Source organism: Dama dama, chromosome 20, assembly GCF_033118175.1.
Source record: "Dama dama isolate Ldn47 chromosome 20, ASM3311817v1, whole genome shotgun sequence".
Taxonomy (NCBI): Eukaryota; Metazoa; Chordata; class Mammalia; order Artiodactyla; family Cervidae; genus Dama; species Dama dama.
In genome coordinates this window covers 75,867,516-75,889,944 of record NC_083700.1, presented here as the reverse complement: position 1 = coordinate 75,889,944, position 22,429 = coordinate 75,867,516, and the positions used below count along the sequence as shown (strand labels likewise).

General features: G+C 40.6%; 1 protein-coding gene across 2 annotated transcripts in view; it reads right to left on the bottom strand.

The window, feature by feature from the left end:
- Positions 1-1,246: 1,246 nt before the first annotated feature.
- The window catches only part of SLC35D1 (solute carrier family 35 member D1), a 45,888-nt gene continuing 24,705 nt past the window's right edge, over positions 1,247-22,429 (bottom strand). For both annotated transcript variants that reach the window (XM_061121657.1, XM_061121656.1), the window contains 4 exons: positions 19,363-19,430; positions 17,877-17,955; positions 14,042-14,124; positions 1,247-5,971 (listed from right to left, as the gene is read on the bottom strand). In XM_061121657.1, the coding sequence (XP_060977640.1) occupies positions 5,863-5,971; positions 14,042-14,124; positions 17,877-17,955; positions 19,363-19,430 (339 nt within the window). In that variant the 3' untranslated portion in view covers positions 1,247-5,862. The remainder of the gene's footprint in view (positions 5,972-14,041; positions 14,125-17,876; positions 17,956-19,362; positions 19,431-22,429) is intronic.

Sequence of the window (22,429 nt, the reverse complement as noted above, 5' to 3'; positions counted from 1 at the left end):
GAATAGCATGTTTTGTATGGGGGTTATTTCTTAATAAAGTTATTCAGAGTCTTAAGCAACTGATTAAGGAGATGAAATGTTTTAAAGGCAATTTTTATATGCATTTCTTTCCTTTCAGTTTACCACAAGTACACCAAAGACACTGAATATTTAGTCATGTGTGCTATTCATGCAAAGTACTGTAGAGCTGTAAAGGAGAACTGCTCCCAGGTCATCTTCTCCGCGCTGTACTCACATTCCTGGTTACCAAATATGTGTTTCTGCCCCGTACCAAGCCAATCTGCTACATGGGTGACATGAGCTACAATTCAGTTCTGACACTGAACTTGGAGTTAGCATCAGGTCCTGCAGCAAAAGGCTGAGTCCCACAAGACTATTCCTTCAACCCATTTCCAACACAAATCACAAATCCCGATTGCCACCTGTGCTTCTGACCAAACAGCTATAAATCACACTCTTCTTGGGTTCCATTAATTTGTGGGAGTGGCTCACAGAACTCAGAAAAACAGTTTACTTACTAAACTACTGGTTTATTACAAAAACATGTAACTCAGGAACAGCAGATGCAAGAGATGCAGAGGGCAAGGTGTGTGGGGCACGGTGCTGAACTTGCACACTGTTCCAGGAGCACCATCCTCCCAACACCTTGGCATGTTCAGTAACTTGGAAGCTGTCCAGATCTCGTAGTTCATGGACTTTTATGTAGGCTTCATTATGTTGACATGATTGACTAAATCAATGGCCACAGATTTAACCTCCAGCTCCTCTCCCCTGTCCTCTCTTCTCTTCTCTTGGAGATAGCAGATGTATGGAGGCTGAAAGTTCCAATATAAAGCTCTCAGTTGGTTCCCCTGGCAACCTGCTCCCAGCCTTAGGGAGTTTCCAAAAGCCATCTTATTAACATAACCTTAGGAATGGTTAAAAGATGCTAACAAAAGACACCCTTTTCACCTTTATGGCTCTGGAGCTATTTCATGAACTGGAAACAAAACTGCATACTCTAATAAAAGATTTCCCTGTAGCTCTTATATAGAAAATTACACGGGTTTTAGGAGCTGTGTGCCAGGAATAAGGACAAAGACCAAATACATATTTCTTATTATAAATCATAATATCACACTGACAAACAGTATTTTCTCTATTGTGTCTCAGTCAACTAACTGGGATGCTATCCTCTTAAACTCAGGCAGACTTACAGCTCTTGACCGTCTTTGCAGGCACTTAGAAAGAAATTTTAATACATGGGTTGAAGAAAAAGTATTTATTTGACACCTTTACAAAAATATTTAGGCACATAATTTTCATATTTATGTCACCTGATTTACATATCTCAATCCTCAGTACCTTTTAAAAACACTAAAATGGTCATTTGGTAAATAGAATCTATATTGAAAAAATACTGTGACAGGCCAACATTTGTAGACAAAAATCAGTTGATTATCACCATGAGAAAGAAATGCTTATGAACAAAATAATCTCTAAAAACATCTTTGTGAGACAAAAAAAATCTAACCAGTAGATTTCTTTTTAAAAAGTATTTTCAAAAAAGGAAGCTTAAAAAAAACCCATCATAGAATATCTCCTCATACCATGATGAAGTGGCATCCTAACAGTAAGAACTAGAAGGTAGGCTTAGAAAACAGCGATGGTGCCAGAGGTTCACAGATACCAACAACTAATAAAAGCCTGGACGCAGAGGCAGCATGAAGCCAATGCATTTAATTCAGAGATGAGAAGAAATAAGTCCAACCTACACAATTCGTTAAGGTAACGAACTGGGGCAGTTTTAACACAACCACCACTCTGAAGTGTAATTATTTTTCTCTGAGATAGATACTAAATTTTTTTTTTAATTTACCAAAATATGAGAGTCATTTCTCTTTTCTTTTTTAAAGAATAGAATCTTTTGTAAAGGTAGAATCACCTGCATCATGCAATAGCCCAACTATACCCACTATATATTTTAAAAAGTTGACGTGAGCAGAAACTCTTCTTTAACCATTCTAGAAGCAATCAAATTATAGGGTCACATTCAAAAAGAAATACATTGCCCAGGCCTCTAGCATTTAAGGAGCACAAATTAAGACTCTTAATCTTTGCCTACAGTCTAACCCTGAAATCATGACAGTAACAACATTTGCTGAGTGCCTGATATGCACGAGGCATTGTGCTGAGGAGTTTGCATCCCTTATCTTATTTATTTTGAAGATTATTATTTTTCCCTCAGGGAGAGAAAAATCACTTACAGCCTTGTTCATAGGGAGGAACCAGTAGTACACAGTTATGTGGAAGCAAGAATACACGCAGCAGGGAGCAGAGCGATGCGGGTAGTCACAGAATTCGAATGGCCTGGCTCTCACCTCAGAGCTGGAGGACTACTATAAGTCCTCTTAGATTAAAGAAGTGCTTCAGTCAACTCCATGGGTGGGAGTTGACTCATCACCAGTGCTGACAACTATGCAGACAGCTTCTACTCATAAATCGCTGACTCCTTTCATCTGCTTCTTTCTCTCAATCAGGGTCTGGCTAAAGAATTATTCATTCCTTGAGAATGAGAACCATGTCCTCTTCACCTGAACTGCCGCAGAGCTTCGCATAATGCCTGGCATAAGATAGTCAATCTCTGCTCACTGAAAGATGCCATAAAAACCAAAACAAAGGGAGGCCTGCCCCAAATCCTGGGTACTACTCCAAAGTAGTCAAAAGTGAAACTCAACTCTCCTCTCCATGAAGATCCTATATCAGCACTATTGCTGTGAACTTTTCATGCATGGCTGATACAATAAGAACTACAAACAACAAATGCAAAACATACTTCTCTTTCTTAACCTACATGCAAGCTGGATCCTACAAATGACTGACTCCTACAGTCAACATTCACATAAAGGAATTAAAAATCACCTGACATGCTGGCAACGTGTAGCCTGACCAATCAGGTTATTCAAATCAATCTGGCACTGCCTTAAAAATAGACTGGTCAAAGAGGGCATCACTGTCATTAACTCAAAAAAAGGAGCCACTAGTCACAAATGTGTTTTCAAGTTCCTCACCACAGCTCATCTGTCTCAAAAGCCAAATTCAGGATTTAATTATATACTGCCTCTTTTTCTCCCAGGAAGTAGTTTAGTTAACAGATCTAAGAACGTTTGCCTTGTAAGATGCTGGAATACCAGGTACATCTCTTCATGTGCCATAACCAAGCCTGCACATAACTGAAAAGAAACTACAAAAATGGTGGGTCAGTCTATTCAATCTCCAACTTCCCCAGGCTTCTTGCTCTTAAGATGATGGTGGCAGGTGAAGGGGAATCCAACAATCAACATGAACAGGGCAGAAAGCCTGAAGCCACTCTACTGCTTCTAATCAGTCAGAAAGCTCAGGATAGGCCACGGGCCCTAAGGTCATGTGCATCTAGTGAAGTTGTAACTAAGCATGATTTTCTCAAATAAGACCTGGAGAAATGACACTTCTTCAAGGAAACTGACTCTCCAAGAGGCAGTTCAACACTTCGTGAGGCAGGGGGACGGGGTGGGGGGTCTTGTGTGCACCTCTAAATGCACACAAACTATTTCTAATGTCAAAGTTCCCTCCTCCCAGTAGCTCAAAGAAGAAGGAACAGAACTACCAAAATTAGCTCCAAAAATGCCTTTCCTTTGTCCCCGGGCAAAAGTGGGCAGGGGCAGCAAAATTCATAGGCAGAAGTGCGTGTCATCCATGGCCAGCCTGGAGTGAGACAGAAGCTCACGCACACAGAGTGCCCATCACTCCCTGATGCACAAAGCCTACTCCTTGCTGACTCTAAATCCCCTCACTCACTCACCTCCTCAAAAAAAAGAGCTCAGGCGAGCTCAGCTGACACCCGACTTCCTCACTTCCTCAGAGGAGAAGCGGGGGTTACCAATGGCAGCACAGTTCAGTGGAAAAAAACAGGAATTCTGACTTATTAGCAAGTCATCTTTCTCCGAGTCTTGCTTTCTTATCGATAAAACAGGGATATGATGACATCTTGCACAAGATAATATCCTATTCTCCCACTTAAATTTTCTCAGCTCACATAATATTAGGGAACAGTGAGTCTCAGGGCCCCTACACGGAGCTACTACGAGAGCTGGCTACGAGGCTAATTCTAGGGGCCCAGCACCACTGGCTAGGCTTTGACAAACCAAAAATAAGAGAAAAATATGAATATGAAAAGGACCTCAATATAACTCTTTTTCAAAAATAGGAAGAAATCAAAACCTTCCAGGTTCCCTGTTGAGACACCAGAATACTAGCCGTTTGGGTCAACGAAGGCCAGTAGATTGCAAACTTAATGAAATGAAAGCCAGCATGTACACCAATGCACAGGTAGCCAGCCTCCTCCACACTGACTGCATAGCTAGCCTGAGAAAGCGTTTATCTCCAAAGTCAGTGGATGGCTCTAAGCCAAGTCACACTGCTGTGTGTGAGTTAACACCCGACCTACCCAAAGAGGCAATTCAGGAGAGACCCATCCACGGCTGCTCTCCCAGGATGTAGCACTGACCTTGAGAGAAGCGGGCCTGCTCATTAATGTGGGATGTGGTGGGAGTGGCCAGAGGAAAGAGGTATGCTCAAGCCACTGAAGGAAGAGGAGGGGAGGTGACGGCCCTAACACTGACAGTGCCAGCCACACAGTCCAAGCCCCGAGCACACAGAAACATCTAACCAACCTTCCCCTCAGATCACACACTCAGAGATGTAAGACCAGTCATACTGATTCAAGCAGGAGTAAAAAGAGTAGCAACCAAACCCAGAGGCGGGAAGCAAGGGGAAAGAGATGAAGGCCATGCTCCCAGCACGCCACTGTCACTTGGGCAAGAACAGCTGAGCTCATGGTTTATGATGGCAGGGTTCATGTGCATTTGATGTACACTGCAGCATTTGGTTTCACATCGCTGTGGAGCTGGTGCTTCTAACCCCGCATACAGATTTGCAGTTTCTGAGAGCTGAGAAAAGCCTCTAAGACTTGTTCACAGTCACGACATCTTCTGAATAAATCCCATGGAGCTAAGTTCTCAGTCTTACCCTTGGTCACTATAGCAGGAGCGAGATCAAGCAACTACCTCCAAGAACATCTCTCCACCCCCAGCACTCAGCACAATGCCTGGCACGTATTACATGCATGATACATTTTAGTTGAATGAATGATTCTGACAGATGAATAAAATGAGGAAAAGGTCTACTTCCTTCACCCCTTCATTTTCCTCATCCTACACAACATACAGGGAATAGGACATTTTCAAGGAACGCACCCTGCTCACCCCATGACTCTCAGGAAAGCCAATGTAGAAACCAATACACTTTGAAGCCACACACATTTCTTTAGTGCCAAAGATGTTCTCTTTGGCCAAAGCAGTGATGATAGCCTCATGAAGGAAAGGCAATCGTTAGGAAAGAAAATTCAAAGAGTAACTTCAGATCCTCAGCTGCATTTCCAGCAGAAGCAAGGCCAAACTGCCTCCAGACTCAGCAACGACATGAACAGTGAGGCTCCTGACGGAACACTTTAGATACGTGGCTCTCAGGGACACCTGGATATCAAACTACGGAATAAAATATTTTCAAAACGTGGATGTTTCACTGTCGGCATAAAAGAAAAATAAATTAAAAAGCCCAGTACATTTTCCAGTCTGATATAAATTAATTCTAATGGCATATTTAAAAGAGTCAATTATAACTGTCTCTCATAAAATTTTAAAAGGCAGCAATCAATCCTCAGATTGTACAAGTGCAAAGGAATGGTATTTTCTCCATGATCAAGACACCTCAGTATCTGTGTAAGAACTCCCAGTGTTCCCATCTGATCGAAAACTTGGGCCAATGCAGTTGATGCAACCCTTGTCATACTGCTCCTTTCCCCTTAACGTCCAGCTTGCTACTGGCCTCTGATTGTTTGCTCAGCTGCTCTTCAGAGAAGGTGATGTAGGAATATACCAGGCTCCCAGCAATGCTGCAAAACAGAAAACCACCATCAGGGAGGAAGGAAGGAATGGCAAATAGAAGGCAACCTGGAGTGAGGGTTGGAGCTACCTTTATAAATCACCACCACATAAAATGAAAACATACAGCATTTTCATTTACCAAACTAGAGACATTCCCTCATCACGGTACTATCCACTATTGTTGATGCTTTGGGAAAACAAATGTTTGCATATACATGTCAGCAGGAGTGCCAATTTTATACAGTCTTTCTTCATGACAATTTGTTGAAATAAAAACCTCAGAATTCTGCTTATCCTCTGACCTAGCAATCTATTTCATGGATGGACTGTATACATCTTCATAGACCTATTGACAAAGCATTTATCACAAAATCTATAACTGCAGAAAATTAGCTAAAGGATAAGTATCTCATAATAGAGTATTATATAAATTCATACAATAGAATATTAGGCATTCATTCAAATGACAGAAAATAAAGAGCTCGCCAAGACCTTTAAAATGAAAAAATAGTTCAGGATTCTCCAACCCCATTTTATTTAAATGAACATGAATATGTATATTAATGCATCAGAATAAAGTCTGGAAGGGACAAAATAAGAATATTAATGATAGTTACATCTAGACTGAGATTACAGGTGATTTCTACTTGTATTTTCTACATTTTCAAAAATAATCATTCGAGACAGAAATACTTTTTAATAAGAAAAAACATCCCAGTAAGTAAGAAAACAGGCTTCCCAGGTGGCACAATGGAAGGAATCCGCCTTCTCAACGCAGATTGTCAAGGAATCTCCTGTCAAGGCAGGAAATGCAAGAGAAGCGGGTTTGATCCCTGGGTCGGGAAGATCCCCTGGAAATGGCAACCCACTGCAGCAGTCTTGCCTGGAAAATCCCATGGACAGAGGAGCCTGGCAGGCTGTAGTCCACGGGGCTGCAAAGAGTCAGACATGACTGAGCACACATGCACACACACAAGAAAGAAAACATGCAGACCCTGGGGAGATTCAGAGCTGGTTTCTCTCCAACCAGAATCAAGTGAACAGTGGAGAATCTACATCGTCTGAGCCCTCGGCCTCTGAGCTGGCTACTGCCACCCCTCACACATGTCTACCACACCTACCGCCAGGAGGGTTCACTCTTCTGGGACAGTGATTATTTTGGGGACCTCAAGCCCACCTGGGTGACACAGCCTCCTGAAAGCTCTTTTGAGGGAATGTATTAAAAGTTACCTATCATTATGTGTGTTTAGGAATAAATGAACTTTCCCAACTAGATTACAAATTCCCTTAAGGTAAAAATTAGTCTATGCCTTTGCATACTAATCAGTTACCTCCTTAAGGAGACAGGAGAATAAAGACAAGCCATTGGTAAGACAGGAGGTAAGCAAAGAGACTGAAAATGTTCAAAACAAAGTGGAACTATTTTACTCACTTATCCCATGTGCTCTCACATGGCTAAATCATGCAGCAGATTTTTATAGTCAGATCAGGGTTAGAGTCTCAGCTCCGCTTCTTACTATGGTGGCTGTGTGACCTTGGGCAAGTTATTTCACCCCTCTGAGTCTCAATTTCGTTTTCATGTGAACTCGGGGATGATTAAATGAAACAATGTTGTAAAGGTGGCCGTCACAGACTAGGCACTCAACAAATATTAACTCCCTATGTTGCCTTCACAGATATCTATCTATGTCCTTCCTATGTCAAGGTGAGTGTCGGTCTGTGCACATACTTTATTTAGTTTTTATTGAAGTACAGTTGATTCACAATATTATGTTAGTTCCTGGTGTATGGCAAAGTTATGCAATTTCACATATATACACATACACACGTTCCTTTTCATATTATTTTTGTTATGATTTACTACAGGACATTAAATATCATTCCCTCATGTGCACATACTTTAAAAATAGAAGTACCTCAGTCACAAAAGTCCGACCAGGATGTTTGTTAACCATTCTATCTGCCTAGGAGGTTTAGGAATTTGGCCAGGAGTAAATTTACAAAAAAATAAAAGGCTCCCAAACTTTGTTGTGATTTCTTTGGAACTCAATGGCATTGCTAAGGATATTATTTGTTTTATTCCTTGATGTGAGTCAGGTAGATGCTCTCTTTTAAGATCAGAATTCTGATAAGATTGACTTCATGTAAAATACAGTTTTTTTTTTTTTTAAGGACTCAACTAGAGAAAAGCTAAAGAAATAGAAGAATATGAAGCTAAAAACTTGCCTTCTACCTATTCTTACCAGTTAATGTTAGTGTTTTTGGAAAGGGGGCATTTCTCTCACATATTTAGAAACAGGGTTTTAGGGGTTTTTTTGCTTTCCTGATATCTCTAATACTCTTCCCCAACTCGGGGCTGAATCCAAACTACTCAAGCATTTCCATCCTTTTCTCCCCTACTTCTACTCCTTTTTCTTTTCTGTCTCTTTAAACAAACAAACAAACAAACAAAAAAAAACCTTAAAATGTAGGTAGAGGACTCCTGTCAGAACTTTCAAAAAGGTAATATATATGTTTCCCACACCTGGAAGAAGTTCCTTCACATGTCATTAGTCTCCTGCAAAATAACTTTAGACCTCATGACCAGGGTCAATCAGAGAAGTTTAGCAGCCAAACTAAAACAGACAACCCTAGCTTAAAAACTGAGCAAAAGAAAACTGAGGTTATGAAAAGTGAACTATAAATAGCTATGGCAGTACCCATAACGGAACACAAATCTGCTGCTATATTCCATTTCAGTGCTCTTCTGTAAGGAATTATAATATCGCAAAGGGCCAGCTAACCTCCCTACATCCTTTTAGAAGTCAAAGTTATTCCAGTGAGAAGTCAGTTATTTATCTCTATGAAAAGCCTGGTAACTGTTACAGCAGCAGCAACCCACTGATAATACCAACTGATAATACAAAACATGTCCTTCTCTCTCTCCAAATGAGAGAACCACTAAGAAGAGCTCATGTCCTTACTTCAGGAGAAGCCTGGAACTATGAGAGTCTGCTAGGATGGAATTATGCAGGAGGAGAAGTCTGGAACCAGGAAGCAAAACCTCCTTTTAAGGAAACAGGTAAAGGTGTCCCAAATGCAGGAACAGGAGACTCAGGAGCCAGGCACAAGTGGCTAGACCAAAGTCCGCAGGACCCAGCTCTGGAGCCAGACTCTGAGCTGCATCACTGCCCACCCCAGAGACTGTCCAGACTCTGGTTTGATGTCAGAAGGTACAGTAAAATGGGGTGTGTTACACAAAAGGAGGCTGACTTAAGAGTTTTGTAACCAGTGTGACGACATATACTGAAGGGATATGAAAATAAAATTAATTTATTCCTCTATTCACTTTTACTGGACTGCAGTTAAGTAAACTTGGAAGGCAATCATGGACTGACTATTTCATCAGCTGGATAATACATGGCAAGTTTCTCAGCTCCACTATGAAATGAAATACTCACAGCACCTATCTCAGAGAACTGTTAGATTAAGTATGGCATACTTAGGGCAATGCCGAGGATAAGACTAAGCATAAAAAAAAAACTAGTCTGATACCTGGTTATTATTATTACTGGTTGGATGCCTGTTACAGACCAGGCACTGATAAGTACTGACACAACTATAAATAAGACAAGTGATTTCTGCCCTCAGATAGCTGAGAATCTAAAGTGGCAATGGCTACATATGGTTCACTTAGGCTACACTATAACTAATTAGTCATATACTGAATGATAATTCATTAAAGGGTGAGAACCTGGACTCTGGAAGTTCAACCTACCAGGGTTGAAATCCTTCAACGACATGAGCTGTGTGACCTTGGCAGAGCTATGAGTGAATGCACCACATCTCTCTAGAAATAGGCCCAATGCATGTCTTCAGAATGCATTAGACTGAAACTTCCTAAGCTTCAGCCTCCTCATTTATAAAATAGCGATAATAAAAGAACTTCAGGGCTTCCCAGGTGACTCAATGGTAAAGAATCCACCTGCCAATGCAGGAGACACAGGTTCAATCTCTGATCTGGGAATTCCATAATAGAATACGACTCAGCAGTAAAAGGGAATTCCCCAATGGCTCTGCAGGTAGAGAATCCGCCTACAATGCAGAAGACACAGGAGAATCAGGTTCTATTCCTGGGTTGGGAAGATTCCCTGGAGAGGAAATGGCAACCCACTCCAGTATTCTTGCCTGGAAAACCCCACAGACAGAGGAGCCTGGCTGGCTACAGTTCAACGCATCACAAAGAGTCAGACATGACTGAGCCACTAAGCATTAAGGGATGGACAGTCAGCAGCAACAGGAAAAAGGTACCAACTACTGATACGTGCATACCACAGAATCTCAAATGCAACATGGAATCTCAATCAAGCAATATGTTAAGTGAAAGAGGTCAGAGGAAGAGCTGCATAACATTTTGTATCATTATACAACATTTGGGACATCATACAGATACAAAACAGATCTTTGTAGGGGAGAGAGGTTCAATGAAAAAGGATACAGGAGATCTGAGAGGTATTACACTTGTTTTATACCTTGAATATGGTGGTGGTAGTTATGTAACTGTATGCCTTTATCAAAACTCCCAGAACTGTACAGGAAATGAAGGGGATTTTACTGTATTTAAATGTTAATTTTTTTAAGTAGAAGAAAAAAAAGAATCACAGATAAAAATAAAACTCCAAAAGTTCTATGAATTCTAGCCTAAGCAGTTATGGAGATACTGCTGTCATTATCTGGAAAGCCTGCATTACTTGGGCCAAAGCCACAGGCCAGCGCCCAACTTCTGGTCAAAGTACAGAAGCACACTCTAATTGTCACCACCCTTCACTATTCATTCCCCACTCGCTCTGCTGCTTTTTTGAGCTTGAGTGAACACGCAGTAATTGGCCACTGGAAAAAGGCACTTAAGGGAGTTGGAGACAGCCAGGCTCTTAACAGAGCCCTACTAGGGGACAGGAAAAAAAAAAAATCAAATTGGAACCTGAGAACCTACCAATACAAACCTCTTGCTTCCTAGAATTGAATCCTATCAAAGGGGACTATTTAAACTTTTTCTGAAACAGAAAAAAAAAAAAAAAAACCCAAGCAGGATGAAGGTAAGCTAGATTCATTGGAGTATAATCAGAAAATTCTTTATTAGTGATTTCTTTCAAAGTGCAATCAGCCAAGGATGGACTCACACCATTTCCAATCAACATGAAATCTACTAAGTAGCCAATCTAAGTTTGGTTTTTCACATTAAAAAAAAAAAAAGTAATGTTCGCAATCCATGAGTCCACTTACTAACTAGTGTAAGATGTAAAAAAACCCCAAACCATAATTTTTATTTTAAAGAGAAAAAGTCAAAGAAAAAAAAAGGCAACATATACTTTCCTTTACAGACACTGAAACGCAAGTTGTAATGGAAAGAAATGGTATTTGAAACACAAGGTCATCTGGACTCTAATCCTAACTGCAAATAATTTGAATGCTGACTGGCAAATAAGTATACTACTTACTCTCCTTAACCCTGTAATGAAACAAGAGATTAAAGAGATATGGCCTGTAAAATTTTTTACAACAAAATGTGAAGGCAATTATAAATTATTAAAAATACTACACAAGGGAAGAGTACCAATGACTTCATTATCAACTAACCTTGCCAGCAAATGGTACTGTTTAACCAGAACTATAATCACTACTTAACACAGAAAGAAACTTTCAAGACTTTAGATTTGACATATGTTGGGCTGACACATGAACCACTCCAACATACTCAGGCACTAAAGTTTTGTTTTTTTTTAAATAGCCTGCATGTGGGAAAAATATATATATTTTTTATAAGATACTATAAGAGATTTAAACTGCAGATATCTGAAAATGAAAACAGCAGCTCTTACTTCATTTTAACCATCAAGGTCTTGCTTGAAGGAGACCAAAAAAAAAAAACCCAAGGCATTTCTGAATCAGGCCCATAATGTATCATAAAGACTCTTTAATCTAGATTTTTAGAAATGAAGGCAGCTTAGGCTACATGCAAACTCAGAACTACTTCACCATGTTGATCCTTCCATAGTTGGCCGTTCCTCACAACTATTAATGAAAGAAACTGATTATCTACTAAGCATAAATATCAAGCAATGAATCAGGTACTTCATTCATTGGATTATTTCATTCCAACAACTCTAAAGATATAGGTTTCTAGTGGAAATATGTAAGAAAACTGAAGCTCAGAAAGAAACAACGCTTTCGAAATCACACAAGTGTTAAGTATCAGAACTGCAACTGTGAACGCGATCTGAGACTCAACTGCTCGTCTTCCTTCCAGAACACGCAATCCTCAGGCATGTTTGCACATCCAAACTCCGACCAACATATCCAAACCCCACAAATAACAAATAATTTTTCCTCTAAAAAGACAAACAATTATAATGACAAATAAATGTCATGGAAGGGAAAATAAGGAATTATTATCTTATTAATAACATTAGTATTAATACTCACACTGATTCATAAGAAAGGTGGAATAGGCATTATCACTTGTTTACATTTAAAGATATAAGAGCTCAAGAGAAGTTATATAATTTATTGTAAATTAAAAAGATACTACCAATAAAGACCTTTATAGTTTTCAAAGTGGTTTTTTTTTTTATCACCAATCCATAGAGAATTCATCAAACAAATATTAAGCAACGACCAGAACTCATTCTAGGAGCTTGGAAAGATGAGTGAACAATACAGGCAGAGATCTATACCCTCATGGAACTTACATTTTAGCAGGGGAGATAGAAAATGCATAGTATATATAAACATAAACAGAAAAATAGAATAAAAGGGCCTCAGAGTATCAGAAGAGGAAGAGCAGGTTGCAATTTTAAATAAGGTGGTCAGGGTAAACTTCCATGAGTAGGTAACATTTGAGCAAAAATATATAGGCCTAAGGGAACCAGCCATGCAAGTACCTGGCAGTACAGTGTTCCAGGTAAAGAAAATATTCTGTCCAAACACCCTAAAGAGACAGCATGCCCTGTATTTGAAAAGAACAGCAAGGAGGTCTGTGTAGATGAAATAGAGTGAGGGAGAAGAGAACCAAGAGCTGAAATTGAAGGGCAAGTGAGAGACTTTGTAGGGCCTTATCAGGACATTGGGACATGGAGAGGGGAATACAAAGAAGAGTGACATGTTCTGCCTTAGCTCTGACAAGGAATACACTGTCTACTCTTGAGAACTGACTAGGGCTGAGGTGTGGGGATGAGCCAAATCAGAGATGCAAGTATAGAAGACTAGGCAATAATCCAGGCAAAAGATGTTGGTGGCTGACATAACGATGGAAGGAATGCAGACGGTGAAAAGTGGTCTTTTTTGGATGTATTCTGAAGGTAGAACCAATCATTTGCTAACACACAGGATGTTGGGTATGGGTTGAAGAGCTGAGGATAACTCCAAGGCATTTGAATTGAGAGGCTAGAAGGATGGAGTGTTACCAGTTGAGATGTTCAGGCTGCGGGTGGAACAGACTTCTGAGGAAATACAAGGAGTTCAGTTTTGGACATATCAGCTGGAGATGTCAAGTGAGCTAATTAGATGTACAAGTCCAAGTTCAGGATGGAGGTCTTTAAAATTTGAGGGTTTTAGAGCATATAGATAATATTTAAAACCATGAAATTCAAAATTCTCAAACTGAAAAAGCTCTTTCAGGCAAGTTACCCTCATCATTGTTAAAGATGAATGAAGTCTAAAGAAATGCAGTTATGTGTCCAAAGTAAGATGCATATAAAGCAATATAAAGAGAGCTGGTATTTAGCCTGGAATTCTCTTAAGAACACTGCACTGATATCTAGCACAATAAATAAAAGATGATTCTTTCAAGGCTAAACAAAAGGAGATCAACTTCCAGAAAAGACTCCCCCAAAACTGCATAAAATATGAAACCACTTTCTCCCTTTCTTAAAAAGCATTATCAAAAAGACATTAACTATATAATGTACTGTAGGAACTCCACAAATGTCTGTTTAATAACAAGTGAACGAATTTGCCATTAAATAGTCCCAGCTAACTGTGACTGTTTGACAATCTAAATCCATCTGTCAAAGTGGTTACAGTTAAATATTTCTACTTACCTGATATTTAAGCCAATGAAGTTTGTCCAAGTGAAAATATAATCTCCACCAAAGACCATTCCAATATAAGTTATTAATATATTCTAAAAAGAAAAATGGCAAAACACTGTTACACAGATTTGAACTTTTTCAATATTCAAAAAAAGTCATCCACACAATGACCCAAACATACATCCTTAAATTACAAAAGCAAATAAACAGAAACTAACAAAAACCCAACGATCCTAAAATGAGTGTAGCATGAGTATGAACATCAACTAACAAACAATAGCATCAGTCTCTTCCTGGTCTCTCTCCAGAAGCTAAATGCTTTTTTCACCAATACTGAAGAATACTAAAAAGATCATCAAACTTTCCCCTTTCTTCTCATATGGGCTGACATTACAAATCTAAATAAAGAATCACTGCTATTACCAGGGGTATTTCTACACATTTAGCCAAGTTCAAAAGGAATGTTTTTTCCTCCCACAGAGATAGCAGCTGACTTTGTGAGGGGAGAGTGAAGGAAAATCTGCTTACAGGCGAGTATCTTTCCCTTTTTTTGAAAGGGAAAAAGGGGATGACGGAGAATTTACCAACTCAAGGACTATTTCTAGAGGACTCTTTGTTGGTATCTTAAAAAAACACAGGGGAAGTCATCTCAAAGCATCACACCTAAAATCACCTCTCCCAACTCCCTTCATCTCTCAGGTGTAAACATCTGCTTATCCCACTCCTTTTTCAGCTTCTGAGATCTTAGTTCCTCAACTAGGCCTCAAACTGGGCCCACAGCAGTGAAAACCTCTGATTCCTTTTTAAATCCTCAGACTGCAAAGATAAAATAAAAATTTCCAGTTTAAGCTCTTATTCAATTCCTAACCTTTTTTCCCACTCCTAAGTCACTGACTCCTTCTGTGCTATTATAACTGCCAAACGGTAAATGTCACAAATATTTTCAGCACCTGGGCTCTCTTAGATTAGGCCTACAAAGCAGAAAGTAAAGTGCTGTCGTGTTTTGAAAAGGCCAAAAATAAACTTCAGAATTATTCTTATAGTGGAGTAGTACCCTTTGAGAGAGCATTCAAAATTATGTCAGCCTCTTCCAGGTCTAAATATAGGCAGAGAAAGTCACTTTAGAGCAATTTTCTTATTATTTGAGAGGGAAAAAAAAAAACACAAACATGTAACCGTAAACAAGGCTGGTAGGCAACTTGGGAAAATGTGTTAACAGGACCCCTCTTGGAATACAGAGATTCAGGGAAAAGAGAGATTAGTTAGCATAAACTGCCCAAGGAATTTCAGAAAAGGAAAGAACAGAGAACCGAATCTTTTGCTCAATATCAGTCAGAAGTTAGAAAAACTATATATTAAAGCATCCTAACCAAGATACTCTATCAGAAGACACACTCATGCCCCCAAAGTAGAACTCACCAGGAGGCACAGAAGAGTCTGTGCTGGTAGCTCAGAACTAAGACTGCAAATCTGAGCCTTTAGTTTACCAGAGACTCATATGGAAACCCTGATGACTTCCATGCCCTACTTTAGAGATTCTGATTCAAAACATCTGAGGTGGGCCTAGGACCCTCCATGTTTAACAAGTTCTCCTAAGTAATTTTCCCACCACACTTAAGAGAAACAAGGAATGCTGACCCAAGGGTTTAGGGGGTTAGGATGTTCAAGCAGAGAAGGCAGCTTAAAGTCTGCTGGGGAACAGTGACTGAGCTACACAAGTTGTAGCTGGGAGGCTAATGAAAGAAGCTCCACTCTGGCCCAACTCCAAACCAGCAAGAATATCAGGGTACTCCCATCTGTCTGAAGGTATAAGACATTCTTCAATAGCATAGCAGCTGTGAGAAGCAATAGCAATATAAACCACAGCTGGCCCTTGTGCAAAGCTGGGGTTGGGGTGCAGTGAAAAATCTGAGAATAACTTATAGATGTGTGTGCATGTCAGTTGCTTAGTTGTGCCCGACTTTGCAACCACATGGACTGTAGCCCACCAGGCTCCTTGTCCATGAGATTCTCCAGCCAAGAACACTGGAGTGGGTTGCCATTTCCTTCTCTAGGGGATCTTCCCGACCCAAGGATCCAACCCGGGTCTCCAGCATTGCAGGCAGATTCTTTACCATCTGGAGGTACCAGGGAAGCCCAACTAATGGATGGCCCTCCTTATCTGAGATTGGGCATCTGTGGATTTAGCAACCACAGATGGTATAGTACTATAATATTTACTACTGAAAAAATTCTGCATGTTAATACATTATTGACTGGGGGATTTCTGCAGACACTAGCGCCTATGGCTGGCAATTTGTTATGTAAGTGAATACAGAAATGTCTCTGGCCAATAGTTTTTGGGTAACGAAACATAGTAATATGTCTCTGGTCAATAATGAGTAAAGTGGACCCTAGCAGTTGAAACCTGCTTTGTTCAAGGGTCAACTGTAATCAGATACTCCAGTTTTTTTTTTCCCCTCCCTCTAGAGTTTAGAAGTAAAACTGTTCCCTTTGGACTAAGTTCATATGATTCTGTGGAGAGGAGGAAATATCAAAAGAAAAGCACTGGACTTAATGCTGATGAGAGCATTACTGTGTCTGTACCCCACACTGATGACAATGAAGAATGTACACTAGGAAATTCTAAGCAATGAGGTTTAGTTATTTGCTAAATAACTTACCCACACCATCCTTCTTCTTGGTTAAAAACAAGGCACCAACTGTCCTGTGTCTCATGTTCCTGCTGTTTTTATTCTGAAGAGGCAAGCCATCTACTTTGCTCTTGAACTTTACAAAACCCAAACAGGGCTGGACAGGTCATTTGGGGCTAGACTGTCTCAGCCAGCTCAGGCCTTCGAATGCTTATCTCTAGCTTTCATAGAAGTCACACAGTTATTACAGCTTAATTTAGAATTCTATTCACACCAAACGCTTCAGTTCTATGTTTGACATCACAGACCTTCTGAGGCTTTAACCCAAGTCCAGTTCTACAATGAGGTCCGGCATCTATGAATACAGCTCCATGGGGGGTGCACAGGGAACCAGCAACCAGGAGGAACCCCACTCTGCAGCCCCTCCCCTCACCACTGACAACCGAGGCGCCAGAAGTCAAGTCCCGAGGGGAGCTGTGCTGTTTCCTCCCAAGGGTCAAGGACCTACCTCTCTCTATCGTGCTCTTTTAGAAAGCAAGCCTACCTCACTAATGCTTCTGGAATTCAGGGATGCTGCAGCCTCTTGGATCTTAAATTAGCACTAGAATCACAAATTCAGAGTAGGGAGGCCTCAGGCTTCAAGCTGCTAACTGCAGCTCAATATTCAAGGCAGTGTGGCACTCCTAGCTGAGGACAAATGAGCCTCCCTCAAATAAAATGGATCGGGAGGAAATAACATCACTGGTAATGTCAGACACAGCTTTTAAAAGTGGGCCATTTAAGGCTTGGCTCACGCTTAGGAAAACTCCCTTGATTAGCTTCTGGCAGGCATCCTTCTACGACACAGCCAGAGCTCAGTGAGGAAGAGAACAATTCTCATCAGGAGTTAAAGGGACAAACCCACCAGTACCGAGCTGGTCACCTGCTCTGTCAGAAACAGGGCTGAATATCAGTCTCCTTCCTCCCCTCTGAGATGACGCATTCTCCTTTCCTCATACTCCTCAGACCTAAGCTGCCTGAAAGTGGAGATCATGTTCTCCCTGAGTTCTTCAGGACTGTTCTAGAAACCATCACCACACTCTGTCAAACTATCAAGGCAACAGGTGAGGAAATAAGAATGAAAGGGTGAAGGCCACAGTCAGACTTATTTTAGAAGAACACTTATCAAATAAAGCAGGCACCCAAAAGAATACAGTACCTTTTCAACTCACCTTAATACAGCCAACTATTGTGGTTGTAAGAGCAGAATTATACTGAGTGCAAAGTACTGTAGCATACATCAAGATAAATCTGGAAAAAAGAAGGAAAAGGTATCTTATAAGTAAAATCCAATTGCTTATTTTATAGTAACCCCTAACCAAGGGACGGAGAAGGCAATGGCACCCCACTCCAGTACTCTTGCCGGGAAAATCCCATGGACGGAGGAGCTTGGCAGGCTGCAGTCCATGGGGTAAAGAGTCGGACACGACTGAGCGACTTCACTTTCACTTTCCACTCTCATGCACTGGAGAAGGAAATGGCAACCCACTCCAGTGTTCTTGCCTGGAGAACCCAGAGACGGCAGAGCCTGGTGGGCTGCTGTCTATGCGGTCGCACAGAGTCAGACACGACTGAAGTGACTTAGCAGCAGCAGCAGCCAAGAGAAATGATCAGTGTTGGCCATGCCAGTACATTCTACTAGACACTGGCTGTGAGCTTTGCCAGCTCACTGCTGCTTCTATTGAAGCTTTGGATTTTTTTTTTTTTTTTTTAATTTCATTAAAGAGAAACACATATCCATTTAATGATCAGGTGCTTTTCCCAGCTATTGCACCAAAACCTTGAAACCACCATTCACAATCATGAGTCATCTTTTTGGATCATAGTCCTAATTCACCTACCTGAGGTACAAGGCTCAGGGCTTACAGACCCTGGCTCAGGTGTATATGTAACGTGAGGGCAATATGATTCTGGACCAGGGTGAAGACAAGAGAGATACTTTAAGGATGGAAGAAAAACAAGTGAGAACTACTTTAAGAGGGGATATAGTTCACTTAACAACAGTGGCAGTAGTTGGCACTTCCAGATTTTACAATGAGGCTCTGGAGCCTGACTCGGTACCAAGGTACCCTGGCAACTTTGTTTTGAAGCATCCAGGCACCATGTAGCAAGCCTGGGCTAGATCCACTCACTAACATCAACTGAAATGACTGGTTGAGGGGAAAAAAAACCATTAGGGAAATTTGGAGGTGAGGAGAAGAGGCACATTTGCAGATACCCTCTTGCCTTCTTCAACATGGTAGGGAGAAGTCAGTTCTAAATTCAAAAGCTGCTACTGCTGCCTACTAATTCTGCAAACTTAGACAATTTATTTGAATTCTGAGCCTATTTTCTCAGGCAGTTAGGAGTAGGGAGCAACAATATCTGTCAAATGGGTAATGTAGAAATAAAATTAAATAATGCATGTTGAAATATAATGGTGCTTATCACGTACTAGCTTATTGAATAAATATTTAGTTTTTTTCCTTCATCCTTCTAAAAGCATGACTTTGAGATCAGTTTGGTAGCCCTGGGGGTACATTCCCAAGGATGGTGAAACCACTAGAGTCTGGAGGTTTATCCTAAGCAGATACATTCAAGAGACAAGAAAGAGGCAGAAAGACACCAGACTAAATTTCTTTAGGAAAACTATCTGCTAACAAGGCAGCAAAGGCTTACCCCATCACACAAGAGAGGGTGAACTGCAGAAGAAAGAGGGTGTCAGCCCAGCCTTCAAAATCCAATGCCTGTAATAAACAAGAAAGCACCGGATTTTAGAGCAGGCCCTCCAAGTCAGCTGTGTCATTCATTAATGAAAACCCTGTGCGGTTTCTCCCACCACACAGTCACATACATACACTTCCATGCATCACTCCAAGGATAAAGAGTGATGTTCAAGAATCTCATATATATGGAAATGAATCAACTAGCAGTTTTGTATGGTTTTCTCCTTTCCAAAATGTAACATGAGCGAGATTTTATACTTCTCCATGTTGGTACAAAGAAACTGCTATTTGCTTGAAGGCACAAGCCATGTCTTGCTAATTTCAGCACTCTTCCCAGATGGCTGGTATTAAATAACGGCATTCTCAAATGGTAAAACATACTTCTTCCTTGTAATGTGTGAAAGCTCAAGTATAGTCTTAGTTACCTAAATTCAGCTGAGGCCTGTCCAGGAAGAATTACTATTTTAAAACAGTTGATTTTATAAAAGCAAAGTTTCTGTTGTTCCCCTTTGTTTCTAAGCCAGAAGTCAAAGGAATGACCAGAAACGACAGTGTGCATTCATCATCTATCTCTCACCTGTGAGGGAGGGTTTTTCTCTCTCAAGTACATAATTTCTCTTGCAATATGAGTTTGTCAAGCAAATCTGAGGAACATTCCACTTTTTAATCTCTCTGCCAACCTGTCCAACTTCAACTCTTGCCACTTCAACACAAATCTCATAGCTCCAGGGCTCCAGCAATACCAGGCTCCTCGTGGTTTATAAAACATAACATGCATTTCACACTCACATGCCTTTGCCTGGAATGCCCTGCCCCTTGACAGTCACCTGACTCCTGCTCACCCATCAAACCAGAAGCCAAGCAGTTCCTCTGTGGAGCTTTCCCGGATCAAGAACTCCTTCCCCTGTGCCTCAGCACTACTTCATCCAGCACTTTTCTCTCTGAACTGCAAGTCTTCCTCCACCGTGTCTACAGGCTGGGAGCTCCCTGGTGGGAGGACCCACTTCACATTAGCTGCATCACAGCATTTGATAGGCAGTAGACATTCAACTTGTTTGTGATTCTTTGTTGAGGTGTAACATATAAAAAAAATTAAATTCGCCAATTTTTAAGTGTGTAATTCAATGAGTCTTGACAAATGTATAGGCATGAAACCACCATTACAATCATGATAAAGAAAGTTCTGCCTAAAACCATAGAACCTAGAGGAAAACGGAGGGGAAAGCACCCTTGCACTGGTCTTGACAACAATTTTCTGGCTATGACACCAAAAGCACAAACAACCAAAGCAAAGCTAAGAGGGACGACATCAAACTAAAAGCATCTGCACAGCAAAAAAAACAATCCACAAAATGAGATGGCAACGGATGGGATGGGAAAAAATATTTGCAAACTACGTATCTGATGAGAGGCTAATTGCCAAAGCACACAAGGAACTGATAAAACGCAACAGCAAGAAAAATCCCAAACAATCCAATTAAAAAAGGGGTAAAGGAGTTGAGTAGATACCCCCCACACACAAAAAAAGGGTATAAATAGATAACAGGTACATGAAAAGGTGCTCAACATCACTAAAAAAGTGCAAATTAAAACCACAATGAGGTAGCACCCCACAACTGTTAGAATAGCTGTCATCAAAAAGACAAGAGATAACAAGTGCTGACAATCGTGTGGAGAAAAGAGAAGCCTTGTATTGTTGGCAAGAATGTACATTTTACAGTTGGAATGATACACACACAATGGAGCATTATTTAGCCATAAGAAAGGAAATCCTGCATGTTGCAACAACATAAATGGACCTTGAAGGCTTTATGCAAAGTGAGATAGATCAGACGGAGAAAGACATACACAGTTTGATCTCACATGTAAAAATCTAAAAAAGCCAAATGTGCAGAAACAGAGCAGAATGGCGGTTGCCAGGCACTGGCGGGGGAAACGGTGAGATGTTGGCTTTGTAACTTAGAAGATGTGCATGTTCTAGGGCTCTAATGTGCAAGCACAGTTTTATGGTTAACAACACTATAAAGTTGACATACTTGAAAGTTACTAAGAGAGTAGATCCTAAGTGTTTTCACCACAAAAAAAGAAATGGCAGTTATGTGAAGTGACGGCAGGGTTAACTCATATTACTGTGGTAATCATTTCCTAATATATAACTATTAAATCAACCACTGTACAAAAAACTTACACAATATTAAATGTCCACTCTATCTCTGTAAAGCTGGGAAAAAAACATTTGCCAGCCTAGAAAGGTCCCTCCTGCCCCTTTATAGTCAATCCCTCCCCCATTTACAGCCTCTGGGAACCTCTGATCTCCTTTCTATTACTGGGGTTTTGCCATTCAATAATTTCATATAAATGGCATTGTATAGTATGCACTCTTTTATAGGTGCCTTCTTTAACTTGACATAATACTTTTGTTTCCTTCAGTAAATGTATCTTTTTATAAGGAAATGTCAAATTGTTTTCCAAAGTAGCTAAAACATTTTGTATTCCCACCAGCACTGTATCAGAGTTCCCACTGCTCTACCTTCATTTGGTTTTAAAAAACAAAATAAATGGAACTGGAAAACTTGATACTGTTAATCTGTTTGTTAGGGCTACTGGAGCAAAGTACCACCAACTAAGCGACTTAAAAAGCAAAAATCATTTCTTACGGTTTTAAATGCTAGGGAGTCCAAGATCAAGGCGTCAGCAGGGTAGGTTCCTTCTGAGGGCCGTGAGGGACAATGCCTCTGCCCTAGATGCTGGTGATCTGCTGGCAATCTGTGGTGCTCCTGAGCTTACTGAGGCATCATTCTGATGTCTGCTTTCATATTTTCATGGCATTCTATGCTACTGTCTGTACCCAAATTTCTTCTTTTTCTAACCACACCAGTGATACTGGATGAGGACATACCCTACTCCACTATCTTCTCATCTTAACGAATTCTATCTGTAATGACCCTACTTCAAAGGCACTGAGGTTCTGGGGGTAGGACCTCAACATGACTCAGAGGAGGAACACCACAGTGCAATTT